Source organism: Colletotrichum costaricense, assembly GCF_030867565.1.
Source record: "Colletotrichum costaricense strain IMI 309622 chromosome Unknown Scaffold_11.1, whole genome shotgun sequence".
Taxonomy (NCBI): Eukaryota; Fungi; Ascomycota; class Sordariomycetes; order Glomerellales; family Glomerellaceae; genus Colletotrichum; species Colletotrichum costaricense.
Window position 1 is genome coordinate 199031 of NW_026848240.1, and position 23640 is coordinate 222670.

At 52.3% G+C, this 23640-nt stretch overlaps 10 protein-coding genes across 10 annotated transcripts, besides 1 other annotated feature; 5 read left to right on the forward strand and 5 right to left on the reverse strand.

Annotated features, from left to right (window-relative positions):
- Positions 1 to 679: 679 nt before the first annotated feature.
- Positions 680 to 2940, forward strand: CCOS01_10421 (uncharacterized protein; the record flags this gene model as incomplete). The annotated part of the gene is made up of 4 exons (XM_060458577.1): positions 680 to 796; positions 1127 to 1623; positions 1951 to 2257; positions 2317 to 2940. 4 exons carry the CDS (start codon positions 680 to 682, stop codon positions 2938 to 2940), a joined length of 1545 nt encoding a protein of 514 aa, XP_060310379.1.
- A 473-nt stretch (positions 2941 to 3413) lies between these two features.
- On the reverse strand, positions 3414 to 5470 carry CCOS01_10422 (glycolipid 2-alpha-mannosyltransferase; the record flags this gene model as incomplete). Its single annotated transcript, XM_060458578.1, has 3 exons — positions 3414 to 4397; positions 4603 to 5021; positions 5458 to 5470. 3 exons carry the CDS (start codon positions 5468 to 5470, stop codon positions 3414 to 3416), a joined length of 1416 nt encoding a protein of 471 aa, XP_060310380.1.
- A 2533-nt stretch (positions 5471 to 8003) lies between these two features.
- CCOS01_10423 (MarR-family transcriptional regulator) lies at positions 8004 to 8522 on the forward strand (the record flags this gene model as incomplete). The annotated part of the gene is made up of 1 exon (XM_060458579.1): positions 8004 to 8522. One exon carries the CDS (start codon positions 8004 to 8006, stop codon positions 8520 to 8522), a length of 519 nt encoding a protein of 172 aa, XP_060310381.1.
- Positions 8523 to 8544: 22 nt separating this feature from the next.
- Positions 8545 to 9511, reverse strand: CCOS01_10424 (uncharacterized protein; the record flags this gene model as incomplete). Its single annotated transcript, XM_060458580.1, has 2 exons — positions 8545 to 9326; positions 9403 to 9511. The coding sequence occupies 2 exons, from the start codon at positions 9509 to 9511 to the stop codon at positions 8545 to 8547; spliced, it is 891 nt and encodes a 296-aa protein (XP_060310382.1).
- An 812-nt stretch (positions 9512 to 10323) lies between these two features.
- Positions 10324 to 10410: a sequence feature (Short protein (CCOS01_10425, KAK1520306.1) was converted to a misc_feature.).
- A 550-nt stretch (positions 10411 to 10960) lies between these two features.
- Positions 10961 to 11872, forward strand: CCOS01_10426 (uncharacterized protein; the record flags this gene model as incomplete). Its single annotated transcript, XM_060458581.1, has 1 exon — positions 10961 to 11872. The coding sequence occupies one exon, from the start codon at positions 10961 to 10963 to the stop codon at positions 11870 to 11872; it is 912 nt and encodes a 303-aa protein (XP_060310383.1).
- A 461-nt stretch (positions 11873 to 12333) lies between these two features.
- On the forward strand, positions 12334 to 13987 carry CCOS01_10427 (major facilitator superfamily transporter; the record flags this gene model as incomplete). The annotated part of the gene is made up of 2 exons (XM_060458582.1): positions 12334 to 12949; positions 13005 to 13987. The coding sequence occupies 2 exons, from the start codon at positions 12334 to 12336 to the stop codon at positions 13985 to 13987; spliced, it is 1599 nt and encodes a 532-aa protein (XP_060310384.1).
- A 260-nt stretch (positions 13988 to 14247) lies between these two features.
- On the reverse strand, positions 14248 to 17731 carry CCOS01_10428 (catalase/peroxidase HPI; the record flags this gene model as incomplete). Its single annotated transcript, XM_060458583.1, has 6 exons — positions 14248 to 15487; positions 15760 to 15895; positions 16062 to 16493; positions 16690 to 16762; positions 17207 to 17361; positions 17434 to 17731. The coding sequence occupies 6 exons, from the start codon at positions 17729 to 17731 to the stop codon at positions 14248 to 14250; spliced, it is 2334 nt and encodes a 777-aa protein (XP_060310385.1).
- A 1464-nt stretch (positions 17732 to 19195) lies between these two features.
- Positions 19196 to 19390, reverse strand: CCOS01_10429 (uncharacterized protein; the record flags this gene model as incomplete). The annotated part of the gene is made up of 1 exon (XM_060458584.1): positions 19196 to 19390. One exon carries the CDS (start codon positions 19388 to 19390, stop codon positions 19196 to 19198), a length of 195 nt encoding a protein of 64 aa, XP_060310386.1.
- A 555-nt stretch (positions 19391 to 19945) lies between these two features.
- On the forward strand, positions 19946 to 20398 carry CCOS01_10430 (uncharacterized protein; the record flags this gene model as incomplete). The annotated part of the gene is made up of 1 exon (XM_060458585.1): positions 19946 to 20398. One exon carries the CDS (start codon positions 19946 to 19948, stop codon positions 20396 to 20398), a length of 453 nt encoding a protein of 150 aa, XP_060310387.1.
- Positions 20399 to 22179: 1781 nt separating this feature from the next.
- CCOS01_10431 (glutathione-dependent formaldehyde-activating enzyme) lies at positions 22180 to 23322 on the reverse strand (the record flags this gene model as incomplete). Its single annotated transcript, XM_060458586.1, has 1 exon — positions 22180 to 23322. One exon carries the CDS (start codon positions 23320 to 23322, stop codon positions 22180 to 22182), a length of 1143 nt encoding a protein of 380 aa, XP_060310388.1.
- Between the last annotated feature and the right edge of the window lie 318 nt (positions 23323 to 23640).

Sequence of the window (23640 nt, forward strand, 5' to 3'; positions counted from 1 at the left end):
GCAGACAGACAAGGCAGAAACCGGCATGTATTAAAGCAAGTAGCGATGGGGCTGTTTGTCGAGTTCAACAGAACCACTATCTGCATCGAAACCACACATCTCCGACCGCGGACACATCACCGAAATTCGCACCGTGATTAGGAAACTAACCATGCCACAGCTAATTGGGTCACATGTAGTTGTACGAGGAAGATAGATTTGGGTCCTGGTTGTGAACAATGACAGAAGGAAGAAGATTGAGCTTGTAAGGGGTCTAGACCTGAGGCCGACAGAGGCATTCTGATGGTCAGCAGACTTCTGAACGTCCCTCAAAAAGCCTAGAAGCACACCCTCAAAGCGAAGTTGCCATTTTTCTGTTCAGTCCTGAAGGGAAGTGGTAACACGAGGTCGTGACGCCACACAGTGCCTGTGCCTCAATTTCGACCTTCGTGATGTAAGGTCCATCATCTCGATCCTGATCTTGAAATCGTGAATAGGAAGGGCGCAAACCTGAACAGTGACTGGTATAATACAAAGAAGGGAGCATAATCTTTGTGCGACCTACCAAGCTCTCGTCTGTTCAGTCCCGGCATCTTTCCCGACACCCGCTGACACGATAATGTGGTAGGTTTGTGAAGGCTGCATCCTTTACCGATTACCTGCGCCGCCACATCTCCTAACTCGTCACTTTACTGCCAAAATGATCTGCGCTCTGGGGCGTCACAGCTTTTGGCCTTGTTCTCGCTTTGTTGTCCTGTTCATCAATATACCGACCCTATTTGGCGTGACTCCCGGCTTTCCTAATCTGGAAGTAATCGTATCTCATGTTCTATCCTCCACCAGAAAGGCCCAACATCAAATGTTCTTAAATAATGCTTAAATGCCAATCTGAACTTTCCAATGTGGCCAAGGGAATTTCCGTGACAACAAAAAAGACTACCAAAACATTATCTTCAGAATTCAATCGACCAAGACTCGCCGAGAACACAACCTTATCACACGCTTCATTGCATCGACCACTAGAAAAGCTCGCCCAGTATCTGTAAAAAGTAAGGAAGATACACCTTCGTGATGCGATACCCATCTAAAATCGTGTGTAGTGGCTGCTTCTGACGAAACCATTCGTCCCGTCCTTGACATCATCAAGGAAGTCAAGGAGCAAGGGAACGGCACTAAGGTCAAATACAACAACTTGAAAGTTCGCCGCTTGCTAGAAGAGGCAGCTGAAAATTTTATGCTCGGATTGGCGACGGTCGATAAAAGTGTCCTGGAATGGCTTGCCAACGACTGCACCATGATCGACCCTTCACTCGACAAAAAGAGTCATTCAGACTACGTCGTCCATGGAAAGAGCAACATAATCAAAGCACTTGGAAGCGACAGTCCAACTGCATATCAAGTCAGAACCAGCAGATTTATCCCAGTCTCTACAGTTGTCGTACAGGGCCAAATCTTCTCTTTCTGGGAAGGGTTAATACGGGAAAGCACGACTAAGGGGGCGAACAAGGCCAAGGAGGCGAGCAAGACTAAAGAGTCGCTCAGGGCGGAGGAAAATATGAAAGGGGACTTCCGCGTCGGCAAGTTCGGGGCAGCCTTTGTGATATGCCTCGGCAAAAATGTCATGATCAAGAGAGTGGAGTTCAGGTACTCAAAGATTGTGGCGCTCGACTGTGCATTCAATCAGCTTGTCGAGGCAACAAGAGCCAGAAAAGTTGATCTACAATTGGAAAGCGTCAGCGAAGAAACTGCGTAATAGCAGAGGCATTGTGCAGTCAGCTGTCACAAGAAACAAAGGTGCAATGACGGGACTCGGAAGGCGCAAACTCGATCATATGTCATTGGAAACTTCGAGGAACTTACCTTTTGAATATATCATTAGCATGAATTGACAAAAAATAGAAGAAGAAAAAATATTTCTTATCATCGTTAGAAGGCACTCAACGGCAAGTGGTCTCTGCTTTGCACAGACAGGCAAGCGTTCTCAAGAACGACTTCCTGGTGTTTTGGCATCGCAACTTCTTCAACGACATCCTCCAGCTGCATGTCCGGCAAGCTCGCTCTTCCTTATCCTACTCACTGTGAACGCGAAGGAGCCTCCAAGGGGCTGTCAACATCACTTGCCATAATTCCTCCTGATCTTCTGTCGCCCCACCCAAAACAACACGACGTCCATCTACGCTCTGCGCTCGCGGTTCTTTGCCATCATCCCATAACCTCGCAGAGTCTCTCCGTTGTCTGGTATATATCCGAATACAGGCAGAGGCTCCCCATTGATTTCGTAAGCTGCAAGGGAGAGAAAGTTTGCGGTCATTGTTGCATTGCTAAACATTACTTCAGGTCTTCACCATGAATGGTTCCCCCGAAATTGACCCCGTCCAGGAAGCCATCCACTTCTGGTGCAATGACGAGAACGTAGATTGGCTCGAAGAAATATTGCATACTCATCTCCAACCCCTCATAGACAACATCAACGCCGGAGGTCTCCATAGCAGCTGGGAATGGTTCACCGACGACGCGACTCTGACGACAAGCATCAATCTTCCACGCTGCGAAGGAACAACCTTTGAAGGAAGAGAAGCAATCAACGATTACTTCGCCAGCCAATACAATGCTGAACCCCGTATGAAGTTTGTTCCACTCCTTTGCACCTACGGTCAAGGCCACATGGCATGCCATGCATGGTATGGACTCGACGATGAACATGGCCTTTCCAGCCCTCGCGATCATCAGCTCCTCATCACGGCGGACTTCAACGATTACCACAGACTAGTCAGCATGGAAATCAGCGAGTATACGGTTGCAGGGCCGGCATCTTATATTGAGACAGTAGACAATTGCGTCGCTTGTAGGGCCATGGCTTCCATGAGGCGAGAGAGACAGATGGAAGAGGACGCGGATGATAGCATAGATGATGAAGCCTACTCGGATTGGCCTTATCGCAATGACGACCACGACCACTAAGGGTACGGGGGAGATTGGCATTATTACTGGCAAAATGGATTCGTTATGCGATGCTGAGGTTGAGGTACGAGGGAACGTGTTTAACTTTGCCGTAGCATTCAACGTACAAGTTTCATTAGCTCAAAGAGTTTACTGTATTCATGGATGATTCTTAAAACACGCCCGTGTGGTGAAATCACAGTCTTGCCTGGCACCATGTTCACAGTCGTATTGATCGGACTAGTCTACGATTCACTGAACCTAGGTGAAGTGGGTACCCCAGGCAGGTCAGGCGAAATGTTAGGTATGAATCATCAGTCATTCTTTGAGGATGGCTACCTGGTGCTGATAGAAGCTGTGTAGGTTAAATTGTACCGCGAAACAAGTGAAATCCCAAGTCTGAACCCCCTTGCCCTGCTGCTTGGAAGCGCCGTCTTTGGCTCTCCATACACACCCGAGCCCCAGGGGCTAATTCCGATTTCCAGGTCAAAAGATTACCATCCCAACACCCCAAGGAACCACTTGAGGCGATCGCAAGACCAGGAACGCCAGCTATCCTCCAGCGAGTACCAAGTCAGCGTGACATCGACTGGGTATCTCTCGGGCTTGTAGAGCTTGAAGTTACGCTCATCGAGGGCAGTGTGTCCGAGCTGGGCTGCTGGGATACCTCTCTGGCGGGCCATATCGGACGCCATTCTCTCCCAGACGAGGTGGATGAGCAAGACTTGGTTGTCCTTATAGGCGCCAAACCAAGAAGCTTCTACTACATTGGCCAGGTAGTTGGGACTATTCTTGGTCTGCAGGTTGGAGTTGTAGGTCGGGTGAGGCATCGGGGGGCAGCTGTGGAGGCCATGCATCTCGCAAACCATGTCACCGAGGAGCCAGAACTTGTCGCGTGGGAGGAACATGCTGGCACTCAGAGAGTGGACAGGAACGTTGCTGGTGTTTCCGTAGTAAAACTCGCCGGCATTGTCGAGATAGTCAAAGTAGGAGCGGTGCTCAGGTCCGCGGAAGTGGTTGAGGTTGCCAATCTCAATAGGGGTGTCCATGTCACACTGGTCGTAGCTCGCAGCAAGCCGAGTGGTAAAGGCATCGGCAACAGTGTTTGGCTCGCACTGCTGAGGATCAGCTTTAAGGAAAACACCGGGGGTCATGTCACCCTCAGTTCCCTGTCCGATGGCCCTGCAGCCCTCGTCCTCCAAGCCCAGGTCGAAGCTCTCCACATCGTCAGCCTCATCCACGTAGTAGTCTGATGAACGAGTAGGCTTGTTGGCTTTGGCACTGTTGCCTAGGATCCAGGTGATATCGGCAGTGGGTCGAACCATGTCGGGATGCGTATCCATGAAGGACTTGGTACTCTTCCAGAGGAGCTCAGAGTCAGCGGCACCCTCAAAAGAAACCTCATTGACTCCATATGCAATTCCGCGGTCTCGCATGAGACGGAAGACATCGACTGTAATATCACAGAGGAACTTGGTCTAGAACAAGAGCCTTGTTAGCCAAGACAAAGCAAAGGAGGGAAGGGAAGAAAGAACGAGGCCTACTTACGCCAGGTTCGACCATCCAAAACCAATCGTAGGCCTGAAGACGCTTCTCTCGGGCAAAGAGTCCAGCAGACCAGCGACGTCTGTGATGGGCAGTCTTGATGAGGGCCTTGTCGGCGTTCACTCCCTAAGTGCGCACCAGACCAGCCTCGAAGCGACCGGGGTCAACAGAGCTCGGGATAGTCCAATGCTGCTGGGGGATCAGGTTATAGGTGACAGTCGAGGCAGTAGCGTTGGAGGTAGCGTCCTTGAACTCTTCGCTAAGCTCCTCATGGCTGAAGAATACCCAGTCGTAGCGGTACTTGTGGTTGAATCGCTGCTCGAGCTGAGCAACAGAGGCTACCATCTGCTCCTTTTGCTGCTCCGAGACCAGCGAGACAAAGGCAGCTCGTGGCGAAGCATTGTGAATGTGGACAGAACCACACAAAGCAAGAGGAACGTGAACAAGAGCCAGTGCAGTCCAGAAGACTAGAGAAGCACAGGATCGAAGAGACAGCTGGCTGTGCGCCGCCATCTTGGCCGCTGTATCGAGGTGTACGATCAGGGGTAAGATGTAGCCTGTAGGGGGAAAACAAGTGAAGGTGAGGGAGAAGGCATCAACTCCACGCCGTGACTGGCGCGAAAATGGGAATCTAGCGGCGACGTGCGCTCAGGGTGGATTTGTTTGGATGAGGTTGTTGTGGGGGAGAAGGTTGGTGAAAGGGAAAGTCGAGATCGTGATGCTGACAGGAGGAGAAGTCGTGTGGGCGGCTAACGAAGAAGCAGTGAGGCACACAATCTCACTAGCGCCTCGCTTAAAATTCTTCTCATCTAGAAGAGAGGAAGGAGCGTGTATGTTGATGCCTCTTCAACACGTGATTTGGTGATCTGAAGACCTCACCGAGAGGGCTGCGCCTCAGGCGCCCAGGGCAGCTCGGTGAGGCCATACCCGGAAGATATACTCCTGAGACACGTGATTTCACCTGACGGCTTGTGTGATAATCATTAAACGCACTCTGGATGTTCATTTTCGAATCTGTGACAGCCTTCTAATTCCATGCCTTGAGCTCCCTAATCTTCACATGGCAGAACAGGAGACTGTCGAGCTTTTCTTTACCACAGCAGAAAAGCATCATTGATGTCAATGCCCAACTTGTCATCGCCCTCCGGATCTTTCAGCACCAAAGGCACCTGCTTCTGCACGAAGGATTGCTACCAATACAAAGACCAGCAAAATGTTGAAGAGGTCTTGCTGGCTTGGAGTCAAAGAGGAACAATGATACTGGCCTTTATATGCAAGCTTTGACCTGTGCGTTGATTGCAGTGTCAAGCATCCATGGCCCGCTGGAAACAAGGCCTGGTTGGTTGTTCATTTTTGCTGCGAACTAAGGAAAATATGATAGATTGATCTGACAATGGTTGGACGTAGATGTCAACAAGAACACCTCCACTATGTAGCACATGTATTCATCTCGTCCTTCGCGTTCCACTTTTTCTACCGTCGCTGCATAATACATCTCTATCTAGGAGGAACTCAAGTATTGCTGTATGTTTAAGACATATGCCATACTGAAACATTCCGTGCCAAGAATGAGGACTCGCGCCATGGTTGACAAGCTTCCGTACCATAAAAATACTTCCAGCACGTATTGCCGCGGCAAGGGGGGGAATGTCGCCCATGACCCCTTTGGGGTCCATGCCGGACTCGAGCAAATAGTCAAGGACGCCCTCCCACCATCTACAGGCAGCCCCGGTGAGACAATTGTCCCCCGAAGAATTGATGCCATAAAAGTTGAATCTAGTTGATGACAGTCCACCGCTGGATTCAAGTAGGTGCTTGACGAGATCCAGGTTTCCCCATTCGTAATGGGGCCGAATCACACCATTCAGCATATGATATCCATGCTCTTCATGCTCAAAAAAAGAACATATGTTTTTGAACGCGTCCACTGATCTCTTTTTGTAGACTGCTCGGTAACGCTCGTATACTTGTTCGTCCATTGAGTCAACGAGAACGTGTCCATACGGGAACCCGGCGAATCTGTGCTGGCCGAATCGGCTCGCGAGGGGGCCTGTTTCCGATGGCGTCGTGAAAACACGGCACTGAGACCAACACCGGTGATGTCTATGGGGCGGTGGATCTCCGAGAGGTTTCAGCTTCGTAGGATCAAGTGACAGCAAATTCTAGCTTCGACTCGAGTCGTGAAGTTCTCTGTTCAGGCTTATCTGGGAACCAGGAGTGTGGAACAGGGGGATCATGGTCGCAGCTACCGCCGACAACACCTGCTGCGATGGTGCAGTAGTGGTGCAGTAGGCGCGATTCAGCCTGTTTCTCATGCTAATCATCAGCGTCATCCTCGCATTGATGTCCATGGTATTGATGCTCGCCGGTCTTGGACAATCCTCGCACTTCGACCTCGATTACGCAAATTCTCTGCCGTTTCCAGATGGGATATTATACGACAAAAACCGCTTTGCGGCACAGATTTGGGCGTGTGGAGTCATGGACATACCAAAGTTTGATGAGGAAGGGTGGCTGCATTTTGTCTGTTGGTTATCCCAAGGATCTACGGCTCTTGGGTGCATCATATTTGGTTTATTGGTGTCCTTCAGTGTCATGATATGGTTGGACTGGAGGGGTGGGAAATGCTTGGTGACAATTTGGGTGCATCGCCGTGGGAGCTGGCAGTCTGACTTTATCTAAATCCAGAACATAGTCTGGCTATCATGAACTTCAACATGCCATACGTGCAGGTGAGCTTGGCGAAGTTGAATGAGGTTCTGAGATGTCTTGCGAAGGGGAGTTAGCAGTTCGGAGGAGTTGTACGGCGTGTTACGCCAGCCATCAAGTGCTTCGCCGGTACATGTCGCTGAAGTCCAATCTATCTAGAGATGACATTGTAGTAGTCGGGCTTGTCGGGCCATCCTTGTACAGCAACCCCGGTATGGTTTCTTAAATTTGAGAGTGACAAAAGCTGCAGTATAGAACTTTCACCCGTTTCTTGAATGTAAGTCATTTGCTGCGAAGAACCAAACTTGACTAGTCACACTGCTCTGGGTCATGCCCTTCTCAGAATCTTTTCGATATACGGTCAAGCGACTGTATCTGAGCTTCGAGTTCTAGGTTCTCCTGTCAGAGGATTGCATTACGATTCCCAAGTTCTGATGATAGCTTGACACTACTGAAATCTTATGAGCCAGTGGTATCTTTGCTGAGCGCGGGCCAATTCAGAAGCCTCTAGAAGCCTCCAAGCTGACTCTCTGAGGTCACTGGTGTCTGCCAGTGACACTAAACATGACATGCAGCGTGGCGCTTAAGTACAGTGCGCCCTTGGATGACATGACTTTGACATTCCCCACCAGAGGCCCGAGGCCAGGAACAAGCTCACCGCTGATCAAGAGAGGCCCCCTCCCACAAGTGATAAGATAATCCAATTGGCGACGGTTCAGAGTTTTGCAATCAGATCATTAGCTATTGCAGTCTCCCAGTCGCTGCATTGTCTTTGAGAACTCAAGGGACAAGTACTCGTCCAGTCTGCAGCACATCGTCGATTCGCTAAGATGGCGTCAACCAACGGCTCCAATGCTCTCAATTCCATCACATTCCGGAACCACCGCCCGGGTGACATGGGCTACATCACCCACCGACACGGCGCAATCTACTCCCAAGAATACAACTACGGCGCGCTATTCGAGGCCATGGTCAGCCAAATCACGGCTGACTTCCTCCTCAAGTTCAACCCAGCCAAAGAACGATGCTGGATCGCAGAGAGAGACGACAAGTTTTTGGGCTCCATCATGCTCATCGAGGACCGCGAAATACCAGGCAGAGCGAAGTTGAGATGCTTCCTTGTAGAAAAGGAAGCAAGAGGGTCCGGCTTGGGAACGGAGTTGATACGACTTTGTGTTGAGTTTGCAAGGGAGGTTGGATTCGAGAGCGTTGGTTTATCAACTGATAACCACTTGATCGGGGCGCGGCGATTGTATGCAAAGTCCGGGTTCGAGTTGAAAGCCACCGAAGAACATCAAGCCTGGGGAGAGAAGCGAGTGGGAGAGACTTGGGAGTTGCAACTGAAATAGCCGAAAACACAACTTTCAGTCACTATGTGATATCTAATGCCAGCGAGCCGCCCGAGTTGATCTCTCTTATTTTCCCTACACCTCTTTTTTGTCGCCAGTAGTTGGTAGCTATCAACACTTCGGGGCAGCCCTGCACTAGCCCGCCCCATCTCCTGAAGAATTCAGGACCCAGCTCCCAACCATTCAAGTCCCAGGTGTCTCCCCATATGACAGGCGATGATTTGGAGGGGGAGTCCAAGTCCAAGAGGTCGCAGACTAAAGCGTTGCACAGCTCATCTTCGTCTATCGCGCCTGACTGAATACCACGAAGAATGTTATCCCTCATCTTCGGTATTGGGAATAGGTCCAGCCATGGATGATGCTTGACAGTCCTCTGTAGTGCCGTTGGTGAGAGATGAGGCGGCAGGACGTCGCTGGACCCGGGCCGCTCGGGGCCTTGATGTATAAAGAGAGAGTCGCCATCGTCGCTCTCGATCAATTCTACCGGGATGCCTAACACCAGCGCATTTCTTGCTAGCGCGTCGAACGCGTTGAGTCTTGTGAGAGCGGGAAGGTCCCGCGGGATAGGGAGCTGTAGGGTCCAGTTCGAAGAGGCTCTCTGCAGGAATTCGGCGACATTGTTGCGTATGCCGGCGCATCTGAGCAAATAGTAAATCCCAAGCATCTCTTGCATTTGAGACGAAGTCATGGGTGTACGCGCATTAGGCGCAGCAGCGGGGATCAGGCACATCTCGGCTTGAGGCTCTGCTGAAGCCGAAGCTGTAGTACCGTTGAGTGCAATACGCTTCAGGTGTCTCTTCTGCCCTGGTTGGATTGCAATATCAGCCTTCTTCGCCAACGGGATAGGATGTTTGACAGCGGGGTTGTGGAATGGACCTACGGTAGGCTCTTTGGTGAACCCTGTTCTGCCGTCTTCGTCTTTCGGCGGCGCTCGCAACGCCCGTCCAATCGTCTTCATCGTCTAGTGCCTCTACTTGCTTCGGCTCCATCTCGAGAATGATGTTTTCGATATCTTTCCGCGTTGATTATCGAGCATGCTGTGGGCGATGTTCTTTCAGAATTGTGTTCCTATGGGGGATTAATAGGTTGCTTACTCCCTTGTTGGCTGGGATGAACCTACTACGCTCAAAGGTCCAGTGGGACGTGCTGTGTCGCAGAAATAGATTGCTTACTCCCCTGTCGATGGGGCTTGCATGGGCAGCTTGCCATTCGCCCATCTTGAGTGTTGGGGGCAAAAAAGGAATCTTCAGACTTGTTCTAGGCTGGTTCGAGGTTGGTCTGTTCGGTCGATGACGAACCGGAAGACTCCTTTGAGCCTTTACTGCGTATGTTCTGTTTAAAGCCAAAGAACTCACGAGTCATCCACCACGAGCTGGATGCAACGGAACGGGGGTTCGCCGCCATATTTGACAATACTGTCGATCGCCGGGCACTACGAACTGGCGACCTCGTACAATAATCTGTGGTGATTTCCTCGACAGAAACCCCGCCAGCCATAGGTAACTCTACGCGTCTGACGCAACCCCGAAGTAGCGAGTCTGTCGTCAGTTGATGTCCAAACATCAAGCAAGGCTCGCATGATTGTTAGAGACAACCACACAGCGCGCTCCACTACAGAACGGGGTATCTATGCACCGCGTAATGATAGGAGTCGAATCACCATGAAGATCGAGTCGTTCTGGATAAGAAATTGCTGTCCGTAGATGCTTGTCTAAGCCTCAGGATTGACACCCCGAGGATGACTCCGTGGGTTTCGAGCCGACAGCATCCGCTGCGAGATGCCCAGGGAACCGTCGGGACGTCACCGAGGTCTAAGGAGTGATACGGGGACGTTGTCCCGGCCCACACAAACGCCGAGCTCCCGGCTACGTAGCTCCCGTCCTTCCATGACGGCCCGGCACAGGTATCTAGGGATGAATCTACGTACCTTACAGCGAGGTATCTAGGTACTTTCTCCCATTGAAGGGAAGGAGCGTTACCAAATTCAGAGTCCAGGCCGGACCTGCCCGACAAGGGTGTAAGCAACGAGGAAGTCGCGAGTTGGCTCATTGAGAATGCCGGAGCCTCTGATAGAATTTATGGCTGACAATCGAGAGCCGAGACTGGAAGTTTCCGAAGAAAATCCCAGCCAGCTCCGTTCTCTTGTCCTCCTTGGTCTCGAATCTTCCTCTTTCAATGGCTTGCTTACGCCCCAGATCGGCTCGTTGGACTGACTGGCTTATCAAGCATTGTACCTTCGGGCTCGTCGAAGTTCCCGCGTGGCACCTTCAGCCGCCCATCAGACCTCCATTCTTCACATTCAGGCTCACTTCTGACCAATGTATTAAATCGCCTCTTCCCCTTTTGTCAACATCTTGACGTTTGCTAATATCAGGAAGTCTCTCTACCTGCCACGGTTCAAACCCCATAGTCGAGCCATTTGCACGCTCCGCCCCAAGATGCCATCCTTCACCGCCGATAACATCCCTGATCTTCGCGATCAGGTGATTATTGTTACTGGAGGAAACGTCGGTCTTGGCTTCGAGACGATACGGCAGCTCAGCAAACACAACCCAGCCCGAATTTATCTTGCAGCCAGGTCCCGAGACAAAGCCGAAAAGGCTATCCAAGAACTCCAACAACAGAACCCCAAAACAACAAACATCATCTTCCTCGAACTTGATCTAGCATCTTTTAATAGCGTCAAGGCTGCCGCGGTCGAATTCCTCAAGAAAGAATCTAGATTGGACATACTCGTCAACAACGCTGGCATCATGATGACCCCCGAGGGCCTTACCAAGGAAGGGTATGAGATCCAGTTCGGAACCAACGTGATGGGTCCAGCGCTGTTTACCCAGCTTCTGCTACCGGTCATACGCGAAACGGTCAAGACGAACCCCGAGTCGCGTGTCGTTATGCTGTCTTCAAGTGCTCACGCCCTAGCCCCGAACGATATCTACAAGTTCGAAGAGATCCGAACAACAATGCCTAACCGAGCTACTACCCAACGATACACCATGTCGAAGCTTGCTGACCTCCATTACGCCAAGGCCTTGTCAAAGCGAGAGAAACAAGTCAAGATCGTTCCTGTCCATCCGGGGATGGTTGCGACAAATCTTCACCATGCTTCCACCGGCATGTTTCTCAAACCTTTCCTGTATGCAGCCATCTTCTTCGCCACGCCTGTGGAGAAGGGTGCCTTATCGCAGATCTGGGCAGCTGTGAGCCCTGACGCCAAGAGCGGGCAATACTACGGTCCTACTGCTAAGGCGGAATCTGGTTCGAAGCTCAGCCAGGACCGCGAACTTCAGGAGAGCATTTACGGTTGGATCCAAAAGGAACTCAAGGGGCATGTGGAAACCATTGACTGATGGGTATACCGATGTGGCATACTAGATCATCGAGTGGTAGGAAACACCAGACCCGGCGACTGTTCCGGCCGAGCGATATATCTAAGCATATTCGACTTGGTTGGGTGGGTGGAGGAAAGTCTTGTTGCATTTCAGTCTGGGGCTCAAAGACATGCAATGAACCTGAGTAATGAATCAAAAGCGAATTCAAGAGACTTGATATGCAAAGATCGGCCAATTGGCTGCAAGTGATCGTTTAGTCTGGCCCCGTCGACCTGCATTACCCCAGATCCCCGAACCGAACCGAACCGAGCCACATGGTGATCGAAAGGAACAAAAAGAATCCTCGAAGGAACTGCTTGCCAATGACTATACCAACAGTAGTGTCATCGTGTGTTCCATGGACAGTCTGCATCGTTTCATTCTATTCGATTCCTGGAACAAAGGACCACCAGGGCGTCAGTCGCTTTAGCAGGATTATCATGGGAAATTCACCTACAGCAACATCGGCCGAAAAGCCCCAAGAGACGAACTCAGAGCAGTATGGAAACACCCAGAGTGCTCTGGATCGCGTGATCACAGCCTCATCTTATGTTCCTCCTGAAATGAGCCCAATCCGTCGCCGCGCCGTCATGTGTGCCCTCTGCCTGACTCTTCTGCTTAGCGCCCTGGACATCACCATCATCGCCACGGCCTTACCCACCATCGCAGCAACTCTTCAGGCCACGGCATCGGAGTACGCGTGGGTGGGAAGCGCGTACACCTTGTCCAGCACGGCATTCACACCGGTCTGGGCTAAGATGTCCGACATATTCGGCCGGAAGCTCACAATTATGACTGCGGCAGCAACGTTCATGACGGGAAGCCTGATCGCGGCCTTGGCTGGGAACATTCAAGCTCTCATCGCTGGGAGGACTGTACAGGGGCTCGGGGGAGGTGGATCGTTGGTCCTAGTCACGATTGTGATTGGCGATATTTTCAAGTTGGAGGATCGGGCCAAGTACTATGGCATGACTGGCATCGTCTATGGGATTGCGAGTGCGGTCGGCCCGGTACTTGGAGGTGTCTTTACACAGACGATTGGATGGAGATGGTGTTGTGAGAAGGAACCCCCAAATACAATACGGAGTGGCATGGAACTGACATTTGATAGTCTTCATCAACTTGCCGTTCGACGGCGTTGCCCTGGTGGTGTTATTCTTCACCCTCAAGGTTGAAACCCCCAAAGAGTCATTCATTGCCGGTCTTCGGGACCTCGATTGGATTGGGTTCCTTCTCATCATAGGTGGCACAATCTGCTTCCTCTACGGCCTCGAAACAGGTGCTGGTGGCATCGTACCCTGGAACTCTGCTTTGGTCATCTGCCTCATCCTGTTTGGGGTCCTCATTCTCGCGCTCTTCATTGTATGGGAGGCTCGCTTCGCGAAGAACCCCGTTATTCCATTCCGAATCTTCCAAAAGGTCACCAATATTGCCTCTTTCACCCTTGCTTGCATCCACAGCTTCGTATTCATTGCATACGACTATTTCCTCCCGCTGTACTTCCAAGTTGTCCTTGGTTTCAAACCGATCATCGCTGGAATTACGCTGTTTCCTCTACTCATTCCGCTCACGGTCATGACAATGCTCGGGGGGCTGTTCACCCGGAAGACTGGTAACTACATTATTCCCATCTTCTTTGGTTCGGCGCTCATGACTCTTGGGAATGGCCTGTTCATCAGCTTTGGCATCAGCACGGAATGGGCCAAGATTGTGGCATTTCAAATGATCACTGGGTTCGGTGCCGGTGTGCTCTTCCAAAGTCCCATGATCTCAATTCAGACTCACACGGAGCAAAAGGATATGGCGGCTGCTATGTCGGCCTTCAGTTTTGTGAGGTCTCTCTTTTCTTCGATGTCCATTGTCATCGGGACAGTGTTGTTGCAGCATAACCTCGGTGGTGGAGAGCTGACGGCAGGGAAGCTTGGTTCTGAGAATGGGAACGATGGAACTTCAGGGGCTAGCAAGGCTATCTACATGTCTGCTTTGCGTGTGATGTGGGCATTCTTTACTGGCGTTTCTGGTTGCATGCTTCTAGCTGCGATATTCATCAAGCCGAAGTCGAAAAAGTCAGGTCAGCCCAATACAAGTTCATAGAAATTTCTCCAGACATTCCAGAAATTGAATAGTCTTCCAGAGTACTGTTGCGTGTCTCGGCATTGGAAATGATTTCAAGGGCAGGTACTTGACTTCTTATGCCGACCGACCAAACTGAAGTATGAGTCATGGCGATTATGAGCTGTAGGGGGGACAGAGTACAGGCGAAAGAATATATGAGGTATAAAGTAGATACAAGAATAACCGCCAACACCTTAAATCCTTAACATAGAAACAGTTGGGTTAGTGCGGATAGCACTTTAGTACTTCTTCAAGTCGAAGCGGTCAAGGTTCATGACCTTGTCCCAAGCAGCGACGAAGTCCTTGACGAACTTCTCGTTGGCGTCAGAGCTGGCGTAGACCTCAGAGATGGCACGGAGCTCGGCGTGGGATCCGAACACGAGATCGGCGCGGGTGGCGGTCCACTTCTCGGCCTTGGTCTTGCGGTCGACACCGGTCCAGGTCTCGCCCTCGGTGTCGGTCTTGGACCAGACGGTGGAGATGTCGAGCAAGTTGATGAACCAGTCGTTGGTCAACTGGCCCTTCTTGGCGGTAAGAACACCAGTGTTGGACTGGTCGAAAGTGGCGCCGAGGGCGCGGAGACCACCGACGAGAACAGTCAGCTCGGGGGCGGAGAGGGTAAGCTGCGAGGCCTTGTCGACGAGGATCTCCTCAGTGCGAGCGCGGGCGGTGCCCTTGCCATAGTTGCGGAAACCGTCGGCCTGGGGCTCGAGGTAGTTGAAGGCGCGGACGTCGGTCTGCTCCTGGGTGGCGTCGACACGGCCGGCAGTGAAGGGGACGGTGACGGCGACACCAGCGTCAGAAGCGGCCTTCTCGACGGCGGCGGCACCACCAAGAACGATCAAGTCGGCGAGGGAGACCTTCTTGGCACCGGTGTTGAAGCTGGTCTGGATCTTCTTCAGGGCGTCGATGACCTCGGCGAGGACGGTAGGGTTGTTGGAAACCCACTTGTTCTGGGGCTCGAGGGCGATACGGGCACCGTTGGCACCACCACGCTTGTCGGAGTGACGGAAGGTCGAGGCGGAGGCCCAGGCGACGGAGGCGAGCTTGGAGACGTCGAGACCGGCGGTGCCAAGAATGTCAGACTTGAGCTTGGTCACGTCAGCATCGTCAATGAGCTCACCTTCCCTAGCGGGAAGGGGATCCTGCCAGCCGAAAGTCTCCTTGGGGATCTCAGGACCGAGGTAGCGGGCGACGGGACCCAAGTCACGGTGGAGAAGCTTGAACCAAGCCTTGGCGAAGGCGTCGGCGAGCTCCTGGGGGTGGTCGAGCCAGCGGGTGGTGATGTTGAGGTAGGACGGGTCGTTGATGAGAGCCAAGTCACTGGTGAGCATGGTGGCCTTGCGGAACTTGGTGCTGTCAAAGGGGTCGGGGTAGTCGAGGGTGCCGTTGACAGCCTCCCACTGGTGAGCGCCAGCAGGGCTGGTGACGAGGGTCCATTTGTTGTGAATGAGAGACTCCAAGTAGCCGTTGCTCCATCTGCAGGTACAAGGATTAGCGTCGGTGTGTCACTGCATAATCACCCGGTGTGGTTGGTGTATAAATAGCTTTTCTTGGCCTCATCGTTTGTCGCCTCATCATTTCTCCCATGACCTTCTCTTTCTCTCAAAGGCGAGTATTCGGCAAATGAGAGATACAAGACCTCTCAAGAGTGAGTGAGAAGGGGGGAATGGGAGTGACTGGAGTGCCAAGACCCTGAGGGGCGCAAATCATATGCAAACGGAAAAAGACTCATCACAATCATGACTTACTTGGTAGGGGTCTTGGTCCAGACAACCTCAAGACCACTGGTCATCTGGTTGACACCGTTGCCATCGCCAACGCTGTTGTGCCATCCGAGACCCATCTCGCCAAGGTCAGCGGCCTCGGGCTCGCCTCCAATGTTGCCTGTGAGAGACGCCGGTCAGCATTTGCATGTTCCAAAAGTGGCGGTGAAAATCGTGTGTTCCCGGGGGTGAGCCGGAGCTCTCTCCGAAGACGCTCTATTATTGCGCGTTCGTCCGACTAGCACCGAAATGGTGAAGAGGGGACGCGTGAATGAGGTGCAACTCACTTGCAGGCACAGCACCGTGCGTCTTGCCGAAGGCGTGTCCACCGGCGATCAAAGCGACAGTCTCCTCATCGTTCATTCCCATGCGATCGAAAGCGACGCGGATGTCCTTGGCCGAAGCGGCGGGGTCGGAGCTGGCATCGGGGCCCTCCGGGTTGACGTAGATGAGACCCATGTGGGTAGCACCCAGGGGCTTCTCAAGCTTGTCGGCGCGCTCGTTGATGTCGGTGCTGCCATTGTAGCGGACATCGTTGCCCTTGGGGACGAAAGTCGTCTCTCCACCCCAGTAGACGGACTCATCGGATTGCCAGGTATCGGGACGGCCAGCGGCGAAGCCAAGGGGGGTGAAGCCCATGGACTCGAGGGCGACGTTGCCGGTGAGCAAGTACAAGTCGGCCCATGAGATCTTGTTGCCGTACTTTTGCTTGATAGGCCCTGTAAAACATGGAAGAGGTAGGATTAGCAAACGTTTCTTCTCTCTCTCTATCTCTCAAGAGCCCCACAACATCGCTCTACGTAGTACTCGCGCCATCGAGCCACGGCAAAGTGGATATCGCTACCGAGTCGATGATGCAAGTCGAACATGGGTGGGCCGAATCACAAAAGAGCGCATAAGGATGGGAAATCTTACACAGCAGGCGGCGAGCCTTGTCGAGGTTCTGGTTGTCAGGCCAGCTGTTAAGCGGAGCGAAACGTTGTTGGCCCTGCAGCAGTCCAATATTAGTAAACGCCAGTCCTCAAGAAGAATCAAACTGATGCAGAGATGTGATAAGATGCAAACAGCCCAGGTCCATATTTCGTGACGCGGTGCGAGTGGAGAAAAAGCCGACGGAGATGCTTTAGCACCTCTTGGCTTTGATCCGGGATAGGACAAAAACCTCCGTCTAACCAATTGATCTTCCAATGCGAGACGAATAGGACCGCGAAGAGATGATCAAGTGCAACGGTAGGCAAGGAATAAGAAATATGCTAAAATGGAGGGGGGGGTTACAGCGCGGTGTTTCTTCCAGCTACCTCGTGCCAAGTGGGAAAGCACTAGGAAGACCGGGAGAGCGGGGGGGAGGAGGGAAGGACTTTCGGGATAGCATAGCCAAAGAGAAGAGAGTAAAACATAAGCCAAGAGGTGCAGTGAAGAAAAAACGGCTCACCATTCCACCGCCACCTCGGCCGTCAATGGCGCGATAAGTGCCGGCGCTATGCCAGGCCATGCGGATGAAGAGACCGCCATAGTGGCCAAAGTCGGCGGGCCACCATTCCTGGGACTCCGTCATCAGGGTGTGGAGGTCCTTCTTCAGAGCCTCATCTGTCGTGGGGTGTTAGTGAGGATCCTCCCACACATCGTTTATTCTTCCCCCTCCCAATAGAATCTACTCACAATCCAAAGAGTTGAAAGCCGCAGTGTAATCGAAATCGCCTCCATACGGGTTGGTCGCGGGTTGGAATTGGCGAAGAGTATCGAGTCTAAGCTGGCAAGGCCACCAGTCGTGGCTGCGGGTGCCGCCGCCAGCCTGGTTGCTGATTCTCGAGCATCGGCCGAAGCCCTCGGCCGTGTCCCTCTTGGGGAGCTCGCTGGTGACGGAACCATCGCGTTTGGCGAAAGGGCAACCCTCAGCCGTGACGGCGGGCAGGAGAGCAGAAGCTGCCAAAAGGCAGCTTGAAAGTTTGGCGTGCATGTTGACAAGACAGGTTGATCCAGAGGACGTTCAAAGAAGGAATGACTAGGTGAGAGTGAGACCGGGGGGTAGCAGACTCAACGGGTGAGAGATGAGTGTGTTCCTGAAGAAGAGGAAACAGATCTTTATTCCAAGATGGGACGAACCCCAGGACATAAGTAATAAACTGTGACGACCTACGACTCACGAGCAATGACACGGTTTCTGGGCAGGTACCACGAGCCACGATGGAGCATCTCCATGTGGGAATAATTTGATTCCAGAACTCCATGATTAGTAACAATACCAAGACCTGCGAAGGCCGCTTCCAAGCCCGGCGTCTCCAATGCTGCGCAAGGCATCGCTGACGGGGGCCTTGGTAATAAGCTTCCTACAACGGCAGTCGAGTCGGTATTGCGCACTAAGATGCCCCATGGCAAGGTTTGCGATCCAGAATAAGCGCCTGGAATAACAATCTTGTTTGATTAGGATGGGCGTGAACATACGCAGATTGGCAGATGGCTCTTTGGTGTGGTCTGGTCCGCTTTTCACACTTTTGGGCGGGGATTGTGTCCTAAGCGATGTCCATATGGGTGAAACTTACGGCAACTTGTATGGAGAAGACATGGGGCCCAAGGAGGAGAACACACCAGGATGGAGTTGGCGTGGCCGGGATCATGAGTTCAGATGTTGATCCATAGCCAGGCATAAGCTAGGGAATCCGGGGAGCTGACGAGCTGTGCTCCCTGCTCCGATGGTCAACAGTCAACAGTATGATGCGGGCCGGTGCCAAGTTACTGGGTGACTGGAAGAGTAAGGTAGTATTTCTGTAAAGCCTGCAATAATTCACACCAACCGCGACCAATTGTGCGATGACAGTTTCCAAGCTGCGGGAGCCACTTTTGAATCTAATAGACTTCGCCCCCTAAACTCCGAAGAGCAACAAATCGGATCATATCAACCCGCCCTCTCCCTGCTATATCCTGCTGTACCCTGTCTGTAAACACCACTTAGAAGTTAGGACTGCATATACACTTAGCATGTACGGAGCTGCCCGCGCGCAACGGGCTAATTGATGCCTCCGTCATTCATCTGGCTTCTGCGGACTTGCGACTTTGTTCCTAGCGAAGCTCCTAGAGAGTCTCGAGAATCCATGTCCCAGCAAAACCCCCCGAATGCAATGCCGGGTGGGAGACTAGACAACCTAGCTGTAGACAACCTGCCATTACAGGTCTAGACTCTAAAGAGTCGCACAAGGTTTTGGCCCAAATCGCGACCACCCAACATGGGATGAAGGAAGCTTCTCATCAATCGTGCATTGACTCAGCCCTACCTCCCTCTGGCGGCGGGCAAGTGTTTGGGTGTGGAAAGAAGCAAAAGCAAGCCTCTGGAGGGGAGGATCTGGAACCCGAACGCCTCCCCCCTCCTAGACGACCCTCCTCGACGATCCATCCCCGCGCGCCGGCCGGCCGTTGATGGCGGCCTTCAACGGCCTCGACTGGAACGCACGGCACAGAAACACTCGGAACCACAGTCCACAGACACACTGCAAGGTGACACCACCCACACAGACATGCGGGCGGGATGGGATGCAGCCAGGCGGCGTGGTAGATCAGCACGCCAGCTGCAAGCACGAAAGAAACCCTCGACAGGCCGGGCCAACCCAGCCAGCACCACCATCCTGAACAGGAAGGCTAGATTTGAGGTACGCGAGTATTCGTGCATGCACCTTACAGTAAAAGAGCTGTCGGCCGAAAATCCTGCGACCCCGGCTGTGCCCGTGCCAAAAGATTGCCCCCGAGTAATACTGTATAGCCACATCAGTCACCCCGTCCACCTGTTCTGCCAAGATGCTTGGCGAGGTGGCTTCTCATCACATGCAGAGTCCCCTTGGGCCTTGGACACGCAACACCATTCCCTTGGCTTGGAACTGCGAACCCGGAGGCCCTTGGGAGTTTGCTGGGGTAAGCCGCACTGGGAAGCACGGCGACAGCAGAGGTAGAATCTGACGCTGGGAGTGGCTGAGATGAGAATGAGATTGCCGCCCTGTCAACTACCGTAGCGTGCAACTCTCTGAATCACGTTTATCCCTGTACACTGGTTTTGCTACTCGGCCGACACCCACTTGCCGACGGGTCATGAGCCTGTACTAGAAATGTGTCGAACCACATTGGCTGGGCACTGCACACTTAGTTGCCGGAAACATTACCCTCTTTCGTCTCTGCCGTACCAAATATGCGTCCGCGGTGTCCGTGGCATGCTATAATCTTTCTCCTCCACAGACCACTGTCCATGTCCACCCCAGCACGTGCACGACCAGCTATAGTTACCTATACGAAGGATGCAGTATTGAGGGGGCACGGAAAGTTTACTTTTGCGATATCATCTCGGGGAACGCCACACAGCATAGGGGGAGGGGAGCATGGGCAATTCAAGAACTGGGAGATTTGTTTTTCGGGGTTCATCTCACACCCTTCCACGCGCGCAAACTTACCAATGATGAATCATATCGCTTTTCCCCCTCCCACTATACCAAAAGTAAACTTGGAAACCTTGATCGACTCGGCTGCACCCTATTGTGATTATAAACTGCCTCAATTCTATAGGACGCCGGTCAAAGCCGTCAAGGATCACAGTGACAATAGACACGTTCTTCACTCCGTTCAACTTACCATTGTCTTCAATTGACTTTGCTCTAGGATGCCGAGGCGGACGACATTTCCATTTGGGAAGGACAAGCAAATGCAACCCGTGATCCATGTGATCAATTCTGCCAGCTTCCCTTGGAGTTGCATGCAAAGTCAAAAGTTTCCCAACTCACAGACCTGAGCTACTAAGTCAATTTTCATCGGACTTAATACTACTCAATATTATTCGTCTTCGGCGATGAACCAACTTCAAGGGTCAGCATGGATCATCATAGAAGTTTACTATTTGGCATCCAACTACCTCACTGCCGAGTTCATGCAACATGATTTCGTAGTCACGAGTGAGATCCAACAATGTTTGTAAGCTCAAGGAAGTGTAAGTGAACCGATTCCCGCTCAGGAAGCTATGCCCGTCTCGGCTTCTGATCATGGGCTTGTATCGGATTCAAATGGCATTGGCTTCGCCAGGGAAACTCCGTCGCGGACATGTCTACATCCGAGAGCAATTGACTAGATGTTCTTCAAGTCGTGAACACTTGTGTCCCATATCGAGCGAGCCCTTACTAACATTCGTTGTAATTGTACTCCAAAGTCAGAAACCAAGAAGATTACCGCCTTGTCTGGAAATTGTAAGACAAGACGTACAAATCAGATGCCCACGTTCCTCTGCCAGTACAGACGAAGATGAAAATAGCTCACAGCACCAAGATACTCAAAGAAAGCAGACATGTCGTCGACCTGATGTCGCAACTCAAACCAACGACGCGATGCGGACTAGGTTGAGCTGTGCATGCCAAGCTTGAGGGCCCAACTCCATCACACTGCATAAGCGGGTGATGCTCTCTTCTATTTTCAGCTACCAATAAAGGAGGCTCGGTTCGTCAGCGCTCCTTGGTCTAGTCGGTATTACATTCTTTGAAAGTGAGAAGTGGCGCGATACTCGCTTTAGACTCATCCCGAACAACGATGTGCATCAATAAACTAGACCTCTTGTGAAGATACGGACAGACGTTCCCTGTGCAACGATACAGAATGGCCTGCAAGTGAGAGTTTCTGTGATGCTACCCTTACCCCGAGGCGCAGCAGTAAGCTGTCAGCACACAAAGGATTGCGGGGCTTGGAATCGATCCGAGTAGCTGTCACCAAGGCACATAAGCATGCCAAGTAAACTAACCGCTCGGTCAGACAACGGTGAGTTCAGCTTGACGACCTGGAGAAGTCGGTAAGTATGAGCCTGCCCGGTATCCCACCAACTCCGGTCCCATGAATCCAGTATACTGCCAATATCCCACGTGTCCCTCCACATGACCCGGCGCCGCGGGCCCGACCTTTGACAGAGTCCGTGTCCGTCCGTTAAGGGGGCCCCGCCCGGCCCGGCGCGCTTGGCAGGCCCGAAAGGGACCCCCGAGTCATACGCCAAGTCTATCCCACTGGGAAGCCGGTCGAAATAGCCCCTTAAACAATGCTTGATAAGTTCACGGGCACTGTTTTCATGTTTTCTGGATTGATATAGAAACCCGCTTGTTTCATCCGAATTGGAAAGCAGTGCAATCATTGCGAAACTTGGAACGGACATGGGATGACTCGGGTATCCTTGGCTAATCTCAGGGGTAAGAAAATAGAATCCAGATTTCAGATTGCCGGATCGATCCATCTTTCTATAGCCCGTAGCAAAAATGATTTGTTGTCTTGTTCGCCAAGAAGAACGTGATTCTGCAAATTGCCTATTATAGGCCTGCTAGCGACCTGCAAAGAGCTTCACGGTGAACGATTTGTTTCTGATTGAATCACCTATGACTATTGCCGTAGCACCAAGCTGCATCACTTTGACTGGGCCCCTGAGCGCAAGCCTCGTTCAAGGCCGTCAATGAGCCTCCTGGCAATGCGCGCGGGCTCCCCTGATCGACCCCTTTCCGTCTCTTCCTCGAAGCTGCATCGCTCCGTCCACCAGTCTAGCCACGTCTCGGCCCGCGCACCCTCGTCTGCCCGAAGAAGCCCTACGCTGACGTCGATGACATCTGGTCGCCAACTGTCGCGCCAGAATATCGTTGCACCGCAGTTACCACAGAATTCACGAAAGACACCAGGTGAGGATTCGTATGTCTTCACGACCCCGGCGGGCAAGTCTGCGAAGTTGAGAGGGAGGATTCCGGACTGGCCGTCGTCTGGTCCGGGGATGTGAAAGAAGATGTTGCATCGGGGGACGAATGCCCAGGTCTGAACCTCAAATCCGGAGATGAGGCGGCAAGACCGGCAAGCACAGGTTCCAGCCAAGTACTTTGTGCCGTTGCTTCGAATCCACCACTTGACGGTGTCGGGGTTCTTCATAAACTCGGCGGAATGTTCGACTTGAGCATATTGTAGGTCGGGGAAGCCGGAGTGCGGTAGATAGCTTTCTTCGGTTGGCCGTGTGATGTGGTAGCTCACCCTGCCACAGGCGCATGAGGCGTGCAGAGAGTCTTTTGAACAGCCAGCTGGCGTGGGAGGAAGCTTCGTCGTGGACTGTGATGATGGAGTGACCGGCGTTGTCGTCGATTCTAGCCGCTGTCCATCAATCTCGGACAGCCATATCGAGATCCCGCCGTCTTTGGTATCGGAAACGCCGGTGTGCCTTGCAAAACACGCGTCCGCGCCAACGTCGTCGGCCGTGTTATGCAGTAGGACGCCAGTGGCTGCTTCCCACACAGTCACTCCATCAATATCTCTGCGTCTCAGGACATGGCATCCGCACGTGCTGCAAAAGTATCTTGTCCACCCGTCAACGCCATGAAACGCAGTCGTATCATCCGTTTGATGAGGTTCATGAATGGGGTAGTAAGAGGCGCAGAGAATGCCTGTGGCGTGTCGATCAACGTCGCCATGGTTGATGGACAACTTGAGAGTCTCTCCGTGAGCAACGACAGACTGAACCTGCTGCGAGACGCCGCCGCAAAGGCAGGAGATGTTGAATGTATTGGGTGACATAATGGCTTTCTTTAACGTCAAAGACTTGGAAGTAATTATGCTGCAAGCTGCAGCAGGCGAGTGATTTATATGATGAACGATCTCTACTCCACGACCTTGACATCGTACGTGTAATGAATGGTTCAAGCTTGGATAAGCTGTCAGCAGATTCCCCGCATCAGCTTGCAGCATTTGATAACGGCACGGCCAGCCGGATCCCGATCAACCACCCCGAAAGCGGAGAGTCTTCAAAGTGTCGGCGAATATCGACCCCGCAGTCGCCGGGGGCCTGCGTCGATCTAGGGCGTCTGTAAGGCGTGTTTACAGCCAACCGCGATT